This window comes from Vigna unguiculata, chromosome 1 (genome assembly GCF_037176805.1).
Source record: "Vigna unguiculata cultivar grain cowpea cultivar isolate G323 ecotype 2 chromosome 1, ASM3717680v1, whole genome shotgun sequence".
In the NCBI taxonomy this organism is placed as follows: domain Eukaryota; kingdom Viridiplantae; phylum Streptophyta; class Magnoliopsida; order Fabales; family Fabaceae; genus Vigna; species Vigna unguiculata.
In genome coordinates this window covers 7304062-7326432 of record NC_140792.1, presented here as the reverse complement: position 1 = coordinate 7326432, position 22371 = coordinate 7304062, and the positions used below count along the sequence as shown (strand labels likewise).

The following is a 22371-nucleotide window of genomic DNA, read 5'->3' as shown; positions in this document are numbered from 1 at the left end:
GTAAGTTGTTTGATTTTTTTTTTTAATTTACTTAATTTTATTTTTGTTGCAATTGTTCATTATGTTATGCATTTTAATAATTTCAAATATTATGATAGGAATCGAAAGAGTGCAAACATCAAATAATTAATAAATTTGGAAGGACACAACTTGACATATATTTAGATGAACCAACTTTAGGTTTTGACTTTTTGGAGCAAATGAATGTCTTACAATGGTGGAAAACTAACAGTCTAAGATTTTTTTTTATCTTTAATGGCTAGAGACATATTAAGCATTCCAATAACAATTATGGGATCTAAATCTTTATTTAGTATTGGATCTTGGATCCTTAATAAATATAGGAATCGACTTTTGATTGAGAATGTGGAAGCAATTATCTGCAGTTCTAGTTGGAAGCATGGATTTCTTGAGGATAATTATTTAACTTTGATTCATACCTTTTGTTATTGTATTTTTTCAATCTATTGTTTTGTTTCAATGTATGTAGAAGATGGAGAAGATATTAATTTTCAAAATGTGCTAGATGAAGGTTCATCCAAAGTTGCATCCAATGTTATTAACATGGAAGATGAAGAATGATTCCATATTTAGTTGTATACTTTGTTGATCATGTGTACTTTATTAATCAAGAGCCTTGATTTTGTTGGTTGAACTCAAGGATTATGAGCTTTGATTTGGCTGTATTTTATTTAAGGACTGTTGTTTTGATTTGGAATGATTTGGTTGTATTTTGTTTATGTTGGCAATGAATTCTGTTTTCTTAATTCTATTTATTTTATTTTGATTTAATTTGAAATTAGAATTCTGTTTAATTCTGTTTTGTTAATTCTAGATGATTTTGTTTTGTTTACGAATGTGGGCCAGGTTGTGAGCCGTTGACTAGGCAGCGGGGCAGGGTACACCAAGAAAATAGACATGTTTTCAAACTACAAGACAAGTCAGTCCAGCCCACACTTTACAGTCCAAAATGCGGGACATGCCAAAATGGGCCGGATTGACTCGTTTTGCCATTCCTACTATTAACCCTCTAGTTGATACTTTTTATATTAAATTCATGAAACTCAAATATGCTTAAATGATAAATGTGTTAATATTTGATAAAACTTACTTGACAATGTTAATAAATATTCCCTAAATAATATGATTCATATGTGAATTGATGTGTGACCAAAACACATATATGTGTGTGTGTAGGCGTTTGATTATACGAAGATGAACTAAGTGGAAATAAATTATCCACATTAAATGAATTATCATAGATTTGTGGTATTATGATTGATTTCTTAGCGGCTTAACCTGGTGTTTGTTATTTATATGATAAATATATGACGAGACGTAATTGTTGCTATGAATATATATATATATATATATATATATATATATATATATATATATATATGAGAAAAAACAAGTTCATATTCCAAATTTGGGTATCAAAAGATTATAAAGTTACTCAAATATTTTTTCACGAAATATATATATCATATGCAATTTATTTTATAATTTTAACTATAGAAACAACATTTTCAAAAAATAAAAATAAAAATAAAAGTTCTTCTTGATTTTGTACTCCAAAATTTTATTACTATTAATGGTTGTATATCATCATATGTTACAATTGTTTTTTAAACCATATCTATGATAATTTAATTGATCGTTGAAAAATAATATTTCCAATTAATCATTATTAAATTTAATGAATATTATATTACTTTTATATAAATGATTGTAATTTTTCATTCAATATGATTGTACTTTATACGCAGGATAACAACGGGTTGAGATAGTGTCTATCCACCAACCCACAAGGATTTACATGTTACCCACTTCATTACTCATTGGATATTAAAAAATATATTTTATAATTTTTACAAAATATACAATATAATATAAATTTAATTTAATTTAGTTAAATTTAACCTAATAAAATATAAATGAAATTTTAATTTTAATTAAATTTAACTTAATAAAATATAAAATAAATATTAATTTTGATTTTTTTTGGGTAATGGATACCCGTAGGTATGAGTAGTATGATACACACATCCGATCCATTTATAAATGAAGATTAAAATACTACACTACCTACAAGTGTCTATTACTCGCTGATACCAACTATCTGCTGCGAATTTTATTCGCGGATACTTACGAACACAAGTCTTTTTGACATTTGTATATATGGGTATAAATACATACATTAGTATGGTTTAAATGAATAATCACATAATGAATCCTTATTCGATTCACTGAATTAGTATAATTTATCATAATTAATACCTTTTGGAATACTCATAATAAATTTTTATTGACGAAGACTAACACTTAACCCATTAGAAATATATTGAAAAATCCATGTTTATCACATTCTAAAGACTTAATCTATTTAACTAGATCATTAGTTAAGCATACATGATATTTTCTTTCCTTAGTATGTTTCATGCTTAGTAAATTTAAGTGCTCAATCCATCATCATCAAAATACATATTTTTTACATCACACATGCATGTCTTCACTATTCATGCATCGCTTGAGCGAGTTTCTCTCCTTTAAGTAACTTTGTTTCCTTTACAAAGAAAATTACTTTCTAACGATCTCACATTACTTGAGTGATATTAACATTAAAGAGGAAAGAATTGATATAATCTTTTATTGTGTTGAGTTTGTAACAAGAACATTATAAAAACAAAAAAAATAACTATATTATAATAAAAGGTTTTATTAAAAAAAAAATGTCTCAATCATAACATACTCCCTCCAAATAGTAAATTATATGTCTATCTATATGTAATTATGGAATAAGAAAAAAAAATAGTTAAGCCAATTAAGATAAATTACCATCTACAAGAATACAAAGAGTTGGTGGTCTAACTACACTACCAAACACTATCTAGTTGATAGTCTTTTGTGCTCTTCATAAGACATTCGTGATTTAGAGTAAAAAAATTACACGTTGCTTAAGCAGTCATCTTTTAAGGAGAGAGATTTGGATCAACCTTTGTCCTGGTTCAAACACTCACTCAACACTTAAGTGTCTATCAAATGAGTATCTTAAGAAAGAAATAAAAGCAACTCAAAAACAACATGAAAACAAAACACATTGTAAGAAGAATAGAAAGCAAGGTCGAGAAAAGAGAAACAAAGGTAAAATACACTTTATTGATCATTATGGAACTGATACAAAAAGTGTTTAGCAAAAAGAGACGCATTGATATATAAAGGGAGACAAAACAAAAAGATGTAAATCGCTTACCGAGGGTTTACAACTTAGTTTTACATCAACATTAACACAATTTCCCCATTGCTTGAAAATCCATATTGCCAATGAAACAATAACATATAGTTACTAGATCTCACAAAATCCCACACAACACTTCACACTTTTTTTGTTTGAGCAACTCTCATAATATACTAGAGAAGAGAGAATTACCTCAACATCTCTCCTCGTCGAACCAAAAAATATGACTTGAATAATTTGGACTTTGGAATGACTAGGATATAACATTGATTTTTTTTTTTTAATATAACTCCATTATTTTTAAGATTATCAAGTTATTATTAATTGTAATTAAAGTGAATTAAATATGATCTTTATTGTTAACATTATTGAGAAAGTAAACATGTCACCCTAAAAATATTTCATATGTATATTAGAGATGATAAAGATACATGCATGAGATAGGAATTAGGATATAATGAATCATAGAAAGTTTATTTTATTAATGATAAAAGAAAAGTAAAAAGAAGAAAATGAGTTGTTCTATTTTTGGCAGCAACATTGTTTGTTTCCAAGACATTTACAAACTACACTAGGTTGTTCTTTTATAAGACAGTCTCTGTCATTTACACAAGACTTATCAATGGAAAACGAACCAAATGGGCAAATCGGTAGTTCCTTTGGCACATTTTCATTTTTCTGAATTTCATTTCCTGAACACAAAACCAAAGCCACCATAATTCCCACCAACACTATCTTTACATTCATCATCTTCAAATCCATTCTGCAAAAATCTTCTTTTCTTTTCCTTATTTTGTTTTATAGTTTTGTATGAGATCATGCTATAATACCAACCCTATTTATACACACTTCATCAATACATTAAAAAACTATTGATGTCTTAAACTGAAAACCTAATCAATATTTAATGTAAAAACAGTATTTAACATAATCTTCAATCTATTTCCACCAGTTTCAATTTCTAATAGTATTCAACTTTATGGAAAACTTTGAAGATTAAAGTATCAAAGTTTTCAACAACTCATTAAAATATATTATTTCCTCTTTCCATTATTTCCAAGATTAAAAGAAAATGAAATGTTACAAATATTTTATTGTAAAATTTTTTTAATACGTTTCAGCATAACTTTATATAACTAATACTACCATACACAAGTCTTGAACGTTATATAGGAAGTGAACGTTATACTATATAATACAAGTCTTCACATGATCATAAAATGACATTATTTTCTAAGTTCAGCATATTTTCTCATTTGTATTATTACTTTGGCTTAAATACTTTATTTGGTCCTCATTTTTATAGTGTTTGTTGCGGATGGTCCTCATTCTGACAGAATGTTTAAAATGGTCCTCATTTTTACGGAATGTTTGAAATGGTTCTCATTTTCGCAATTCGTGTTTTATTTGGTCCTTTTCTGTAACGCCGTTTAAATCATTAACGGAGCATTGTACAAGTGGCACGGTTTGTATGTACAGTACACATAACACACCCTAATATAAACCGTGCCACCTGTACAGCTCCGTTAATGGTTTAAACGGCGTTACATAAAAGGACCAAATAACCAAATAAGAATTGCGAAAATGTGGACCATTTTAAACATTTGGTAAGAATGAGGAGCATTTTAAACATTCTGTCAAAATGAGGACCATCCACAACAAACACTACCGAAAATGAGGACCAAAAAGGTATTTAAGCCTATTACTTTTCACCTAATATTTCACCATTCTACCAATATGCTTTATTATGATGTATAAAGAAAAGGATCACATAATTTCTTTTTATATATAATTTGTAAAAATGAAAAAAAATTGTATATTTTAGTTTACAATTTCTTTTTAAACCATATGGATGATAATTTAATTGATTGTAAAAATATATTTACACTTATCATTATTAAATTTAATGAATATTATATCTCTTTTACTTTTTCAAAAACACACACACATATATTAATTCATTCATTCATTCAAATCTATTATCTATAAAAATAATTTTAATTACAAAAAATATTTATTTCAAATTTTCTTTCCTTTATAATATAAGATTTTTATCATTATTAACTATTGATATCTTATTATTATAATATAATATTTTTATCACTTGATATTTAATTTTTCTTTTAATTTTTTTGTTAATTAATTATTCATTCATTCAAATATATTATTTATAAAATAATTTTAATTATAAAAAAAATTATTTCAAATTTTCTTCCTTTTATAATATAATTTTTTTTATCATTATTAATTATTAATATTTTATTATTCTTGTGTTCATTATTTAATTCATTCATTTAAGTTTTATTAATAAAAATAACTTTAATTATATAATAATATTTATTCCAAATTCTTTTTCTTTAATGGTATAAATTTTTATCGGGATTCGTTATTGATAGTTTATTATTCTTCTAATTTTTATGTTAATTCATTCATTCAGTCAAATCTGTTATAAAAATAATTTTAATTATAGAAAAAATATTTATTTCAATTTTTTTCCTTTATAATATAATATTTTTATCGATATTAATTATTGATACCTTATTATTATAATATGATATTTTTATTTTTGTCTTGATATTTTATGATTCTTTGAATTTTTGGATTAATTAATTAAAATCCCCACAATTAAATTAAGAAAATAACTAAGATGAATAATAATAAAAAATCTTCAAAAAAATATAACATTTATAAAAATATTATATTATAAGAAAACATTTCTTTCATATTTTCTTTATAGGAAAATATTTATTTAAAAATACCATTAATTTTAATTTTTTTTTCTTTTTGAAGGATTTGTTATTGCATTTATTGGGTTTCTGCATGTGAATATTGTTGGGTCGTACCATTGGTGTTTTTCATTTTTCTGGATTAAAGGGGATGGAAATTATTGTCAGATTAAAATTTGTTTTTGAAACTTTGTATGAGACAATTAAACTGAATGAGACAATTAATTTGTATGGGAATGAATGACACTAAAAATTAAAATTTTAATTCTAAGCAAACACTTAATCTTCCGATAATTGATAATTATCCAAACAAACAAATAATTAGTAGTTGTTTTTTTATAGATTTCATTGACAATTTTTGTTTTTGTAATTACCGATAGAATTTATTGACAAATTTTGTTGTTAGTAATTATCAACGGAATGAAAATTCTATCGGTAAAGTTCACCGATGAATTTTTACTATCGGTAAGTTGTCAGTTATTCTAATTTTTTGACGAATTTTAAACATTATTGACAAATTTTGAGTGTTGGTAATATCAATTTTTCTTGTAGTGAAATTAGAATTTGTCCATGTTCTAAACTTTGATATAAATTCATACCCAAACTTTAAAAATGAATAGATATAATCTTTTTGTATCTTATGTTAATTTTTTTTTACTTATTAAACCACGTGTCAGGCTGGTGTTAGAGTTATGTATACTATTTGATATGTTATGGCTCAAATACCAGTCTAGAACACTGTTTAACACACGCAAAAAAAAAGTTAGCGAAATTGGATTATAATGACCATGTCCACTTATTTTTAAAGTTTAAGAACAAAAATACATCAAAGTAAGAGAGAAAGACAAATTTTAATTTTATATCAAAATTTGGACACTAAAAACATATTTAACTCTTTTTAAAATACAAGGATGGAAGTAACCTGTTGAATTTGTTTAAATAGTCACGTGAACACTTACTCCAAGTTTTAGATAAATTTAATTTAAAATAATTATTTAAAACCGAAAGTGTTGCTAATAAATTTAAAACTTATCAAATGTTGTGATTTTAAATTAAAGGTGGCAATAACTAGTTTTCAACTTTGTATATTAAATATTTTTATTGCTATAATCACTTGAATTATATTTAAGATTATTTTGATATTTAGTTTGAGTAAAGATTTTGACTATCACACTCAATAAAAATCACACGAGAGTGATGAGTTACGAATTAATTGTCACATATTAAACTCATAAGATGAAATCTGAGTTATTATTTATCTCATAACTTCGTAACGTTGTAACAAATAAAAACTTAGTTCTCTCAAAATTCGTATATCTATTGCACTGCAACTTTTGTTAATCTCTATTTGTCTTTCATTCAAAATAATCTTTTAAATAAAAAATATTCAAAAGGTTCCTACGAAACTATAATAACAGCTATAATAACCTCGTACTTGATTTTATAACTAATTTGTATCAATCTTACATGCAGCTTAAGACTTTGCTTTAGGAAAAAAAAAACTCCAAAAAGGTTTCTTTTTATATTAATTGTAAATTTTTTTAGTATTAATATATTTTTATTAAATTAATCGTAAAAGTATATTTGAGAATAAAATTTGATTAAAATATTGAGTAATTATTATTTTTCATTGGTACTAAAAATGATATTCAATACTACAAGAAAATCCTTCACTAAAAACTAATTTTAGTGACTAAAAATTGTTAGTCACTATAGTGGTCAATTAGATACCAATTTATAAAATAAATAATTATTGGTTATTAAAATAGTGGTTAAATTACGTTTTAGTTCTTTTATTTGTAAAGTAGTGTCAAATTGGTCATCCGATTTTTCTTTGTCTTTTGGTTCTTATTTTTTTAAAATGATTCAATTTGGTCATTGCCGTTAATTTTGACCAAACAGAGTTAAAATTAACGACACGTGTCAATTTCTGGTTTTTTGGATTTTTTTAATTTTTTTATTTTGTACATATGTCACTTCATAGTTGCCCCACATGTCAAAATGATTCAATTTGGTTCCTATATTTGTTTTTAGTTTCAATTTAGTCATAATTTTTGTAAAAATGAAACAATATCGTCTCTCCTTAAATTGAGACTTATTTTACTTTTTGTATAAATCTTATGATGATATTCTAAATAAAATTGAAATTTTTATTAAATATTTTGAAAGAAACTATGAGGTGATAGTTTTATTATTAAACAAAATTAAACCCAAACCTAATTTCAATAATTAACCAGTTTGTCATGATATATAAAGGCATAAAGTGTACCATATTATACAAACTTAGTGAAGATTAAAAATCAAATAACTTGTCACACATAAGTTTAGGAACTAAATTTCAAGTTCAAAACAAAACCAAAGTTTAAAGTTTTGTATAGAATTTAAAGTTAATTTAAAAATATTTGTAGAAATATTTAATAAAAATGTTAATCTTAGTAAGAATATCACCATAAGATTTATACAAAAATGTAAATTGAGTCTCAATTTTCAATTTAAGGAGGGATAATATTGTTACATTTTTACAAAAATTAGGACTAAATTGAAACTAAAAACAAATATAGGGACCAAATTGAATCATTTTGACATGTGACACAAGTGTAAAGTGACATGTATAATAAATTAAAAAAAAAACCACAAATTGACACGTGACGTTGATTTTAACACCGTTTGGTCAAACTAATGGTAAAAACTAAATTGAGTCATTTTTAAAGAAATAAGTGCGACGACCTGGTGGACCCAACAACCTGAACGAGTCAGATAAGTGTGACAACATAAAGAATGTGCAATGTGTAACATCCCATTTAATAGTTTTTCACACTATCAAACAAAACATTATATCCTGATTAAACATAGCAGATAGTAGAGATAACAGTTATATACACATAGTATATATATACATATGGTACAATCATCCTTAATTTTTGCCATAAGAGAACCCTGGAAGGCAAGAGAAAATACATAAAAGGCCTAAATTACTCATCAAGTTAAAATTTCACAAAATCTGGCCCAAAACTACTACAAAAGTGAGTGAGGGTCAATTTTTGCTCTGAAGGGGGGCGTCAACATCTGGATTAGGCTCTGCTCACACCAACAATAGGCGTTCATGGAAAAGGAGAACACACAAGGACAAACAACATAAACAAAAAGGGTAAGCTAACTGAAAAAGGAAAATAATGCAAAACATAATTTACATCACTCATAACACACAGTTCAATAATTAAAATTCTAGACTCGATATCCGGATTGTGTAAGCGACATTGGAGCTCTTGGTGGCTTGCACCTGCAACGGTTCCCAGACTCTGCAAAGTTTGGACACAAGGGGTTATCACCCGACCGTTCCCAGGGTAAGTCCCCTTCACGTCTAGGACTGGATCAAGTCCAAAGACTAGGACCTCCTGCTACTCCTCACGACATAATCCATTCTACTCTATCTGAGCGTGAATGATTATTGGAGTTTCAGGATACCAACCAATATGGATTCCACACGTCCTTACACACTAACAAATCACATGAATTTCCCTTGAAATTCCATTCTAGCAACCACTCTATATACTCATACTCTTCTAGTTTCATCACACAATACATTTAATAATGATCTATCAAGCATATAAAGACTTCCTTGCACTTAATCACAACAAAACATATCATTTTTCCATCAAAAACAGAAGTTAAGGTGCTCCACTGCAGTGAATCTCGCTTAGGCTAGACAATCTAGCCCAGGCGAGAAGCCATCTCGCTTAGGCGAGTCTATCTCGCCTAGGCGAGGCTCGAACAGTGGCAAGGATTAAAAATTGGGCGAACTCTAGCTCAGGCTAAACTGGATCGCTTAGACGAGAGTGTATCTTGCTTAAGCGACTCCAGCTCGCCTAGGCGAGACTTCGCTCAGTATCAAGGATGAGTCTTTCTGATAGTCTCACTTAGGCGAGAACCACCCGCCTAGGCGAAAATAACAGATCATCCCACTGTTTTCACATACAAGAACACTGATTTCAGGGTAGCAATGATCATACACTCACACATGCATTTCTAGCAATCAATTCAACACCCAACATCATACAAAACACAATTCACGGCTTAAATGGAAAGAATTTCGGTTAGCTTCCCTTACCTTTTAAAAAAAAAAAAACTCTACAAGCAAGACTCTATCACAAGGGCACCTCAAATCCTTAACCTAAGGGGCTGAAAAATCATAAACTCTGGGTGAGTACAAGACCCTAATTCGGTTTTGGTAAGCATTGGACTCCAGAAATTCCAAAATTGGAGAGAATTGAGGAAAATCGAATTTGACTTACCGGGAGGGGAAGATGATTCAACTAGAGGAGGAGTTATTCTTCTAGTTCTGGGTTCAGCAGCTGTAACGGAGGGGAGGAGTGATTAGAAAAGGGGAAAATTGAGCTCTGTTTTAGAGAGAAGGTTGTGCAGTTGGTTCAAAGAGAAGGGAGACAGTGAAGAGTGAAGTGTGGTTCTGTGATATGAGTTGGGGAAAAAGAGAGTGTATAGAGAGGGGAGATTTAGTGGGTCCTCACACAATGTAACTCAATGTGGTATTTTTCATTGATGGAGAATGCGCTATTATATAGCCAATTACAAACCAAATAATAACAAACCAAACTAAATCTTTATCTAATCTAATCTTATCTAATACCCCATATTATCAAACTAAATCTTATATACTCTAACTAACTAAAATACCAACTAACTCAAATCTAATTAACCAAATATAAAATACCCAATCACTTTGCTAAATAAAAACAACTCTATAATCTAAAATATTATCTAAATATTATCTAACAAAATTAAAGATTATCTAACAAAATTAAAGATTATCCAACAAAACTCCCCCATAATCTTAAATTATTTTCTTCTCTCATCCTGAACAATCTTCTATCTCCATAGCCGACTTGCTTTTCTCTTTGACCGACTTGATCTTCTCTTTATCCGACTTGATCTTCTTTTTGACCGACTTCATCTTAACCTTGGCTGACTTACCCTTTGTTGGGTTCTTTGTGATCTTTGTGGCCGACTTGCCATTAACCGGGATCCTCTGAATAGGCCGGGCTCTCTTTAAGAGATCGAAAAATTTCCACGCCTTCTTCACACCAAACTTATCATCCATTCCAAGTCGCCACTTCTCATCTTGCACCTCCAGTACAACTCTCAGATCCTTCTCGACACGCCACTGCTTTTGCAAACTTAACACTTCTTGTTCGTCTTCTTCAAGATCCGAGTTGTCCACACTCCACGAGCTATCCGAGCTATCTGCACGTCTTGACCACCTCTCCATGCTACTGGACTGATTTATGACATTCAACCTTCTTGCCGACTTCTCCACTTGTTTGTGCTCATCCCTCGAGCTACATCCCATCATCAACAACACTGCTTCTTCTTTAACTTCTTCGGCAAGATTGGTTCTCTTCTATTTCTAATCGCACTGCTTTAATTTTCTTACCTGTCTCTTTCTCCACCATGTCATTTTGAACAGATCCCATGTTGCCTTCACTGTCCACATGTTTCAAACACCTTTTCTGCAGGATACTCAACTCCAATTTGTACATCCGGTTTTTCTCCTTTTCTACCCGGGCTGCTAGCCGATCGTGCTTGTCCTTCAAATACAGTACCTGGTTCTTTATCATAATCGAGTTTCCTTTCTCCACTATCTGACCTATGCTCAAAATATTACTCTTCAGCTCAGGAACATAGTAGACATCCCTGATTTCTCCAACCCGTCCATCCTTCTGCATGTGTCGGATTGTTCCACGCCCTTTTATTACCATCCTTGAATCATCTCCACATGACACTACTCCGACCTCCATCTGGGTGAGTTCGCTGAAGAAACTATCATCTCCACACATGTGATTGCTTGCTCTTGTGTCCAGATACCAGACTGAGTTTAAACAACCTGGACTAAGCTCGTCACCTGATCTCCTTTCCTTCACACGACCTGAACGCCACTCAGCATCCAATTTACCGCTCTTGAGTTCGGCATCTGAGTTTTGCATCATAATTAAAATCCCTATCTCTTCCTCGTCATCTTCCTTTGTGAGAAGATTTTTCTCCTTTTTTTTCGATTGACAATATTTTGCTATATGATCGATCTTGCCACAGTTGTAGCAACATGTTGATCTACATTCTCTTGCGTAATGGCCATACTTGCCACATCTAAAGCATTCCACTTCTGACTTAGATCAATCTCCTTAGCCCCTTTCTTGACCACGACCATGCCAATTCTACTGCCTAGTCGGATCTGTGCTCTCTTCAACATCATCTCGGTCACATCCACCTCGACCTTGTCTACCTCGACCTTGGCCACCTCGTCCTCTGCCACCTCGTCCTCTGCCTCCAGGACCTCGGCTCTGAGTATTCCAAGTCTCATCCAAATCAAGTTGCGCCTTTAGTGCTTGATCATGTGGTTCGTGCTTCTTCCTTTTCCTTTGTTCATGGGCCTCCAATGACCCGACAAGTTCTTCCACAGAGAGAACTGACAGGTCCTTCGACTCCTCAATGGCGCATACAATGCTCTCAAAATCATCTGTCAATGATCTCAAGATTTTCTCCACAACCCGGCTTGCTGGCATTGGTTCTCCATTCTTGCCGAGTTGGTTAGCCACCTTCTCTACCCGAGTTATGTACTCGGTTACCTGCTCTTTATCTTCCATCTTCAACCCTTCAAACTCTCCTCTAAGAGCTTGAAGCCGGACTTGTCTGACCCGGTCGTTCCCTCTGTATGCAACCTCCAGAATATCCCATGCTTCCTTTGAAGATGCAACGTTTGCAATCTTCTCGAAGCCTGACTCGTCCACCGCATTGTACAAGAAATACAAAGCCGACTTATCTTTCACTCACGTCTTCTTCAGCGCAGTAATCTGGGTCGCCATCTGATTCGCGTCCACCGCGGGTTCTTCGTATCCGCTCTCCATTATATCCCAAATGTCTTGGGATCCCAAAAGGGTCTTCATTTGCAGACACCAATTATCATAATTGGTTTTCTTTGTCAATTGCGGTACTGTCATACCATTCACAACTTTTGCCATCTCTCCTCTTTTTTTTTCTCCCAAAGCACTCAAGCACACACTTTTTTTTAACTCACACACTCTCTCTCTCTCTCTCTCTTCACTCGGTACTCAGAGCATAAAGCTCTGATACCACTTTGTTGGAAAAAAACTCACACATTCTAAAAGAATGTGCAATGTAACTCAATGTGGTATTTTTCATTGATGGAGAATGCGCTATTATATAGCCAATTACAAACCAAATAATAACAAACCGAACTAAATCTTTATCTAATCTAATCTTATCTAATACCCCATATTATCAAACTAAATCTTATATACTCTAACTAACTAAAATACCAACTAACTTAAATCTAATTAACCAAATATAAAATACCCAATCACTTTGTTAAATAAAAACAACTCTATAATCTAAAATATAATCTAAATATTATGTAACAAAATTAAAGATTATCTAACAAAATTAAAGATTATCCAACACCGATGACCCAAACGGACTAGGTGGGCTCGATGACCCGAATGGGCCTAACGGACCCAACAACCCATACGGGCTTGACGACCCAAATGGCCCGGGCGGGCCAAACAATCGGGATGATCTGGATAGGCCTGACGACTTGGACGAGCCTAACAACTCGAACAGGCTCGATAACCTAGACAAACTGAACGACCCGAACGAGCCCAATGACCAAAGGGGCCTAGCAGCCTAAACGATTCGAAAGAGCCTGGTAGGCCTAACAACCCGTCTAGGTCAGATGGGCATGACAACTCAAATGAGCTCTATGACCCAAATAGGCCTAGTGGCCCAAACAATCATCAGGCCTTACCCGTCGAGTTCGCAATGCCCGTTGGGGTCATCAGACTCGTTAGGCGTGTCGGGCTAGTTCGGCTTGCTTGGATCGCTCGGGTCGTCGGGCTCGTCTGGGTCGTCAAGCTCGTCCGAGTTGTTGGTTCTGCTAGGTCAGTTTGGTTGTCAGGCATGCCATCCGAGTCATTAGGCTTGTCAAGGTCATCAGGTCCTCTCGCCTAATTCGTTTGGATTGTTGGGTCTGTCCGGCCTGTTCGTGTTGTCCGACCCGCGAGGTTCTTTCGGGTCATTGTGCACGTCCTACCGTCCTGGTCGTGGCGAGGACGAAAATTTTAATAATATATTTTAAAACATAAGATATTTTTCATGTTTAAGAAGAAAGTCCATAGATTGGCTTTAACCCACATGACTTTTTTGAAATTTTTGACCCTGTGAACTTTTTTTATGGAAGACGTTTTAGCCCTATGAACTTTTTTTACCCTAACTCACGTGAGTCGGGCCAAGTCTCATGGGCTGGGCCAAATTAACACCTCTCCTTTACAACCAAAAAGTGGTGCACCAAAACCACATAGTGATAGAACTCAAAAGGAACAAGAGAATGAAACAAGTTAAAACCGCAGCTTCAAGGATAAGAAAAATGAAAACAATAAGAAAGAAAATATCTTTTATCACTCCAAAACGTCAAAGAAAATAATCTTATAAAAAAATTGGATATAATTTCTTTTATCTTCTTTTATCTTCTTTTCATTGTGAATAAAAGTTTATCAGGGTATATATTAATATAAAATGAAGCTGATGATTCCAAAATTCAAATTGATATCCTATTCTATTTCTAGACATGGGGCTCACATGTCTTGATCAAGGTTTTTCAAATCGCACCACACTGAACAATGTCACATGTGGTGGTTTTATTTCAATGATTCCAAAACTTTTAAACTCTTATTTTCTTTCTCATTCAATGAATATAAAATCTTTTCGGATGGTAATGATTCCTTGCGCGCGGTAGAAAACAAGAGCGTCGAGTTGTGCACGGACCCATCATTAAACTGAATCATAGTATTTTGGCTCAAAGTTATAAATTAATCTTTCTCAAGTATAAAAAATTATCAAGAAACCTTTTCGAAAATTTGAAATTCTTCTTGAGCTGAGTTTAAGAATTGATTTCTATATATACACCTAAAAAAAATTCAAACATTGTACTATATATCTAAGGAAAATATCACAATACGGTCTATCATGATAACGAAGAATCTGTAAAAACAGTTAGAAGGTTAAATAAATAAAAAACTATTATTATAAATTATTTGACGATGAGTCTTTAATAAATTATTAATTATATTTTTTACGTTTACTTAATTATTAATTATTATTTACATAATTTAGAAAATTTTAAAATATAAATTACAAATCCCAATCAACCTGTCAATAATCATATTAGTCCAGTCTGAATTACACATTAAAATATAATCCAAATTTTATCCATTACTTAACAAGTTTAACCAAATTAGATATAAACTATATACACCCTCAACTTTTTTAAACTACTAAACGTGAAAATTTGTATAAAACGATTCATTCGTCTTCTCATGTACACATTATATGTCACAAGTTATTGGTCTTAATGGATCCTCATATATAACATTTCAGGTTTGAGCTTCCATTTTTTTTTAATATACACACGATCTCGTCTTTATCCAAATTAAATTTTCTACCACATTATATAGTGTGATTCTAGTGTAGGTTATTGTTATCTTCTTTAACTTGAATTGAAGATCCAATTAGTAACATTTGTATTCCCTAAATAAAGTGCATGTCGTTGGGAAGAGATGATATATTTGTGTGTGTTTAAGGTTTCTTACGTTATTAATTATTGTTTCCGATGATGATTAATGTGTGTGACAAGGATGTATTGAAAAAAACTATAAAAGTGGTCCATATTTTAAGATTCTTTCTTCTTCTCTTTTTGTAAATTATTTTACGGATCTATCCTTTTCTTCAAATTAATTTTCCATTTTTGTTGTCTTTGAACTTATAGCTTTTCTGGTTATGTCATTTTCTTTGGATCCACACGATCACGAAAAAGTTAGAAGGTCACGAGAAACTACATTAACAAGTTAGGAGGCTAAATAGAAGCACGTATTGGATAGGATTGTCATAAATATAAGTGCATGTAGTTAAAGATAACGTGAAACTTTGAAAGGTAATGTTCGAAGAATGTGGACTTTTTTCTAGGCTCAAGCTTCTTCATCTCTGCATTTGACCATTAATTTTGTGGACCTTTTTTTTTTTCAGTTAGATTTTAGTAGTTTAATTGTCTTCTAGTTGTTCTTTAATGTAAGAAAATAGATATTTGACATAGGTTAAAAAGTTGACGCTAATAAGCGAATTGCGACACTAATAGTTATAATCATCGAATTTGGAATTTGTTATGCAGTGCAACTTTGAAACTACAAAGGCAAATTTATTTAACTTACCATAAGTTAAACCAACACTTAATACAATTTATTTTTAATATTAATTTACTTATGTTGGTTTAGCCGATATTAATATTTTTTTTTTTAAATTATCATCTACTCACTACAAGAAAAAAACTTGTTTGCGATAAATAATCTCAAGTTAAACCGCAATTGATCCCTTGCAAAATTATTTTATGAGGGATTAGCCAAAAAATAATGAAGATATTGTTCCGTAGCTAAATAACGAGATAATTTTTTCCTCGTTGTTAGACGCATTTTTTATAGCAAAGTCCTCTCTAAAACCTCGCTAATGAATTTAAAGAAAGCAAGTTAATACCCTTGCTAATTAGCTACGGATTTTATCCATAGCTAATCTTAGCTATGTTGACATGTGAAGCCTGGGTGGTGTGTCTCATGAAGATTTGATGAAGCTTTGTTGAACTACTTAGAGCCATTGCTTTGGAATCATGTCTTCGTTGATGAAGTTATGGAGATTTGATGGTATTCATGTTTGACAAGCCTTAAACGCGTGCCCCCCACATGAGTCAATTATTAGGAAAGTGTGTTTGATGTTTGTAATTCACATTGTAGACCTTGTAGCATTAATTTGATGTATTTGGTCTTAATTGTGTTTTTCTAATCTATTGAAATATTTTTCAACAGGTGAAAATGTATCTTTTAATCTGTTGAATGGATTTTCAACAAGTTAAAATGTTAGTTGCAGTAATCTTAAACTGTGACTTATTCAATCAAGTGATTTATTTTTTAATCGATTGATTTCACTTAAGTCAAGTGAAATCAACCGATTAATTTGGAAATCAACCTGTTGAATTTCATAACAGTTTGACTATAAGTGTTGTGATTTTCGAAAGAGAGATAACTTAATCATTTTTTAATGTGAAACTATTATGGAAACCTTAGAAATATCTCTCTTTCGTGATCATTCAGATGCAGCTGTTGAAGATTGATCTTGAATCAATTCTTAGAGCTTTTGGCTTGTGTTTGAAGCTTGGAGAAGGTGTTTGTGGTAGGCAGGGCTATGCTACCACTGAGGTTTGATCTTTCTCAAGCTTTGTGTGTGTGCCTGGTGGTTTTCCAGGTCTGCAAGAGGGTTCTTGCTGTGTTGTTGTGATTCTTGTGTGATTCAAGAGTCTTTGGTGTGTGTTTTACTTATTTTGAAAGTGTAAGAGTGTAAACTTTGTAAATCTTTTGAAATAGTGTAAAGTCAGGCTTCGGTTGCCTTGACAAACTGGATGTAGCTCAGGTTTGAGTGAACCAGTATAAAAAATTTTGTGCTCCAATCTTTTCTTTAACCTTTCTCTCTTGCATAATCATTTAATTTTTAAAGAACTTGAATTTAAAACACCTTTTTCATATTCTTGAGTGCTTTGATGGCATCTACAACATAGAGCATGTTTGCATAATCAATTAGAAGTTGTCTTGATTGTTCTTGGTTCAAATCTCGAATCTGCATTTCTGCATTTTTCCCAGTATTTCAGTTGACTATTTTCTGTTTCAATCGGTTGATTATACCAGTACAGAACCTGTTTAATAAAATCAATTGACTAACTCTGTTTTTGACCGATTGAAAGTATATTGTCCAGTAATTTTTGCATCCTAACTTGGTGATCGAATTGATTTAATTAAAGAGGGCTTTTAGCTTTTAAAGATAGCCTAAATTTTAACTAGCCAATTCAACCCCCCCTTCTTGGCATTTCAACCATCTCAAAACTAACAAGCTAACCAATAGCAAATTATAGGAATTTATCTCTAGCTATTCCCTAACTAATTTGTAGCAAATTATGAAACCATATTCTGAGTAAATCCCTAGCTAATCCATAGAAAATTCTAACAACTTATTCCTAATTAATCCCTAATTGATTCGTAGCAAATTGTAAAAACATATGAATCCCTATCTAAGCCCTAGCTGATCCATAGAAATTCTAACAACTTATCCCTAGCTAATTCTTAACTTATCCATAGTCATAATATCAATTTTGATGAAAAATCTTTTATCAGCTCCAAAAAATTTAACTAAAAGGACTAAATTGCATCAATTTTTCAAAAATCAGGACCAAATTGAAAAAAAAAATTAGAAGATCAACTTGACATTTTTAGATGGAGACAAGAACCAAAAGAGTAATTAAATCAAAAAATTGTAACAATAAAAATTTAAGTATTAAAAAATAATGGATAAATGTCATATAATTATTAGAAAGAGTAAATGATGAAGTGTGTGCCTTATAAATAAGTTATGAAATTAAGGACTAAAGAAAAGCTAATATAAGTTTATCATATCATCTAATAAACTAAACGTATTTTAGTAATTAAAAATTGTGACATGTACAAGGACGATGGAATGAGTATAGGGAAAATATATATATAAAACTCATCTTTGTACCCATATCCTATTTAAAAAAATAGAATGTTATTGTACCCAATTAATTTAGGATTTCTTGTTAAAATTATGATAGATTTAGACAATATCCTTAAGAACATATTCATTTGTCATTTCCACTACAATTACATTTAATTCACAAGTGCAGTAAGGACTTTCAGACAAAAAATTGTGAATAATTATGTAAATGGTGAACAGCCAAGCAAATGCATCTAAAGTGAGTGGTGATAGCAAGAGCCTCTGAGATAAATTAATGTAAATTATGAATATTATATAACGTATGGTTGAGATATCCAATTGAGGGGCCTCATTTCAGAGCCACATAATGATCCTGTGATAATAACTTGCACATGATTTTGTTCATGAATAGAGAAACTGTCACTGTTAGCAACAAAGTTGTTACACAAGGTTTACTTCCATCAAAATTAAGTGATCAAAGTCTTGCATGAATGGAAATCATAAAAGAAAAGTAACCCTTTTGCTCCAATGAACATTCAAGGCTATTTTACTTGCTGAAACTGAAGAAACCCTCTTTCACCACACTTCCACCTAACCTAGAATCTCAAAATGACAAGTTTCTTGTTTCTTGCACTCATCAGCTTCCCTTGAAGCTCTATAAATGGTGAAAAGGAAACAATGCAGATTCATAGCAACATCTGTTTTGAGCAATATGAAGGTCTCAGGGGCATTTTGTGGGCTTGTGTTTGTGATCCTTGTTGTTTCAACTTCAGAGGCTGCACTTTCATGCAGTGATGTGATAAAGGATTTGAGGCCTTGTGTGAGTTACTTGGTGAGTGGAAGTGGAAAGCCACCAGGTGCATGTTGCTCAGGAGCCAAAGCTCTTGCTTCTGCTGCATCAACCTCAGAGGATAAGAAAGCTGCATGTAACTGCATCAAATCCACTGCCAAGAGTATCACCATAAACTCACAATTGGCTCAGGCTCTTCCAGGGAACTGTGGAATAACCCTTCCTGTGTCTATCTCCCCCAATGCAGATTGTTCCAAGTAACATTCTTTTATAGCCTTCACAATTTTTCTTTTATCCACGTACCGTAGTTAGGGGAAGAGTTAAACCCATAAGCTCTCTTATTTTTCTTTTCAAACCAGTAGCCTTCACATAAAACATATACAGAAGAAACTAAAAAACAGAACACTATTTAATTAGCATAATCTTTTCAGAAGAAAACATTATCAGACAATTTTATCTGCATAAACTGAGTTGATCCATGATGCAATTAGTACAAGGTTTCATATGATTTCTTCAAGTTTTTATTTTTAGTTTGTGAATAATCTCGTTTCATTTTTTTTTTCTCTTACTTTTAATCCTAAAAATACTTCTGAAAACGTTTTTTTAGTACAGAATTATTAATTTTAATGAATTTTATTATTACTTTATTGAATTTTTAAAACAAATTATACGAGTGTATCAAATAATGAGTGAAATTTTAGGTGACTTTTTTAATAGCTTTAAAGTTTAAATATGTTTTTTCTCCCTCCACTTTCAGTAAATTTTGAAATAAGTCCTCTTTGAAACTTTATACCAATTTAGTCATTCATCTTTATAAATGCGTAAATTAGTTCTTTTTATCAAATTTTGTTAAGTTTATTTAACATTTTAAACGCATTTTATGATAATATTTGAGTTAACATTGAAACGAAAATGTGTCAAAGCGTATAAACAATTCAAATACTATCATGAAATACGTTTGAAACGTCAGCTAAACTTAACAAAATTTGATTAGAAAAATTAAATTCATGTATTTTTAAAGATAAAAGATTAAATTGATCAAAATTTTTGAAGAAAAACTAATTTAAAATTTTACCAAAACATGAAAAACCAAAAACATATTTAAGCCTTAACTTTCAAATCATAATGAAAAGTCTGCTGTTAGGGTTTATTTCCTTTACTCACTGTTATTTTCATATAGTTTTTACCCATTGGTAAACTTTTTACACTCGAGTTAAATTACTTGATTATTTTAATTGATCTTATTGTTTGGAACAACTTTTGGCAGGGTTGGTTGAAACGTGGAATTGGAGGGTCTTGCAAGCATGCTCAACATTTTTTTCTGCTACGTATATGTATGGGAACTTAACATATATATTATGTAATAAACAGGAATCTACCTACGTGGATTTCTTTATTCATCATTGAGTGCATGTTTTTTGTTTTTAATATGTTGTCTGAATCTTGTTTCCAATCTACCTTGATTGTAGAGCACTTCTTATTTAAAGTTCACAAGTGTTGTATTGATGTCTATTTCAAGAACAATTTAAGGTTATTTGCATGACAATAACAGTATTAAAAATTCAAAATAAATAAAAACAAGGTGTGTGTGCTTTGGAAACCATTCAAATCAATTTAAACTAACGTTAATCTCGATATCTAATATCATTCATTTAAAAGGTTCTAACTATTAATTATGATAAACACCAGCAAAGCTTTAGTTAGAACAACAGTAAATATGGTCAAATAAATCAAATAACACAATATTATCATGGGTCACATGATTAGCTTCTGATTCACTAATTCAAAAGAACTCACGCCAAGACGAAAAAAAAAATGCATGATAATATATTGTTTATTTTTTTCTGATTATTTAAAATACTTACTACTAAAATACCTAATATTTCCTGTTAATTTTATTTTTTTTTAAATTTCGTAAGAAATACTTACAAATTTGGATGAGAAAAGAAAATTGAAAAAAATTACTACCAATTTTCTTGTAAAATATTTTGTATAAAATACTTTTCGCAATAAATTTTATAGAAAATACTTACAAATTTTATAATTTTGTAAGAAGTGATTATTCACGAAGAAATTACCTGTCAATCAAAATTTTTAGAAAAAATAGTAGAAATTTTTTTTTTCTTACAAATCTTTTTAACAAATTTGCAAGAAAAATCTCATGTAATATGAAAATTTATAGTAGTGATTGAATTTGAGATTATTTTCAATTAATTGATAAAATATATTTTTTAATATGAGATATATATGAGATTAAATTCTTCCATGGTAATCAAAACATAATAATAATTAAAAGAAAAAAACATTGCCCGTTGTTTACTTTTGGTTTGTCAAAGGCATTATTTGTGGTTGACTCCAACTCAAATACGTGTTAGGCACTATCTCCATTAGGCACGTTAAATATAAACATTTCTAATCTAGATTGTAAATTTAAAACTTCATATTATAAGATCATCTTTAATCCATATTAGGTACTGTGAGTTGGAGTATCCAAATACTCCTATTTAAATACATATTTTTATACACTTATATTTACACTTGTCGATAGAAAAAATGAATTTCTTTGTTAATTTCATTATATTATATTATTTTTATGATCTTATTATTACAATCTTTCTTCAATAAAATCCATATTTTAATATTTCTTTTATTTACACTTCAAAATTTCAGAACTTAAAAAGGTCTAGAATCTAATGTAAGTTTAATGGTTCTAAATTTTATGTCATTTATGAACATATTTCAATGAGAATTTTTATGAACATATTTCTTTGATGTGGTTTTAATTGAAAAATATTGATTGAAATTTAAAAAAGAAAAGGTTTGATAATTTATGAATAAATATAAATTATGTTTTAGGCCATTACTTGGTTCATTTTCATATATTTTTAAAAAGTATATTTTTAAGACAATCGTGTATTAATAATACAACTTCTTAACTTAATAATATAATATCGAGCAATATATATTTTATTATATTAAGTATATTATAA

At 30.5% G+C, this 22371-nt stretch overlaps 1 protein-coding gene and 1 pseudogene across 1 annotated transcript; one reads left to right on the top strand and one right to left on the bottom strand.

Moving 5' to 3' along the window:
* Nucleotides 1-11351: 11351 nt before the first annotated feature.
* Nucleotides 11352-12995, bottom strand: LOC146888671 (uncharacterized; annotated as a pseudogene).
* A 6146-nt stretch (nt 12996-19141) lies between these two features.
* LOC114177487 (Bifunctional inhibitor/lipid-transfer protein/seed storage 2S albumin superfamily protein) lies at nt 19142-20893 on the top strand. The gene is made up of 2 exons (XM_028062859.2): nt 19142-19638; nt 20649-20893. Exons 1-2 carry the CDS (start codon nt 19253-19255, stop codon nt 20656-20658), a joined length of 396 nt encoding a protein of 131 aa, XP_027918660.1. The 5' UTR covers nt 19142-19252; the 3' UTR covers nt 20659-20893.
* Nucleotides 20894-22371: the final 1478 nt, after the last annotated feature.

Excerpts from the sequence above, each read along its gene's own strand:
- LOC114177487 (XM_028062859.2), top strand. The coding sequence starts at position 19,253 with ATGGTGAAAAGGAAACAATGCAGATTCATAGCAACATCTGTTTTGAGC.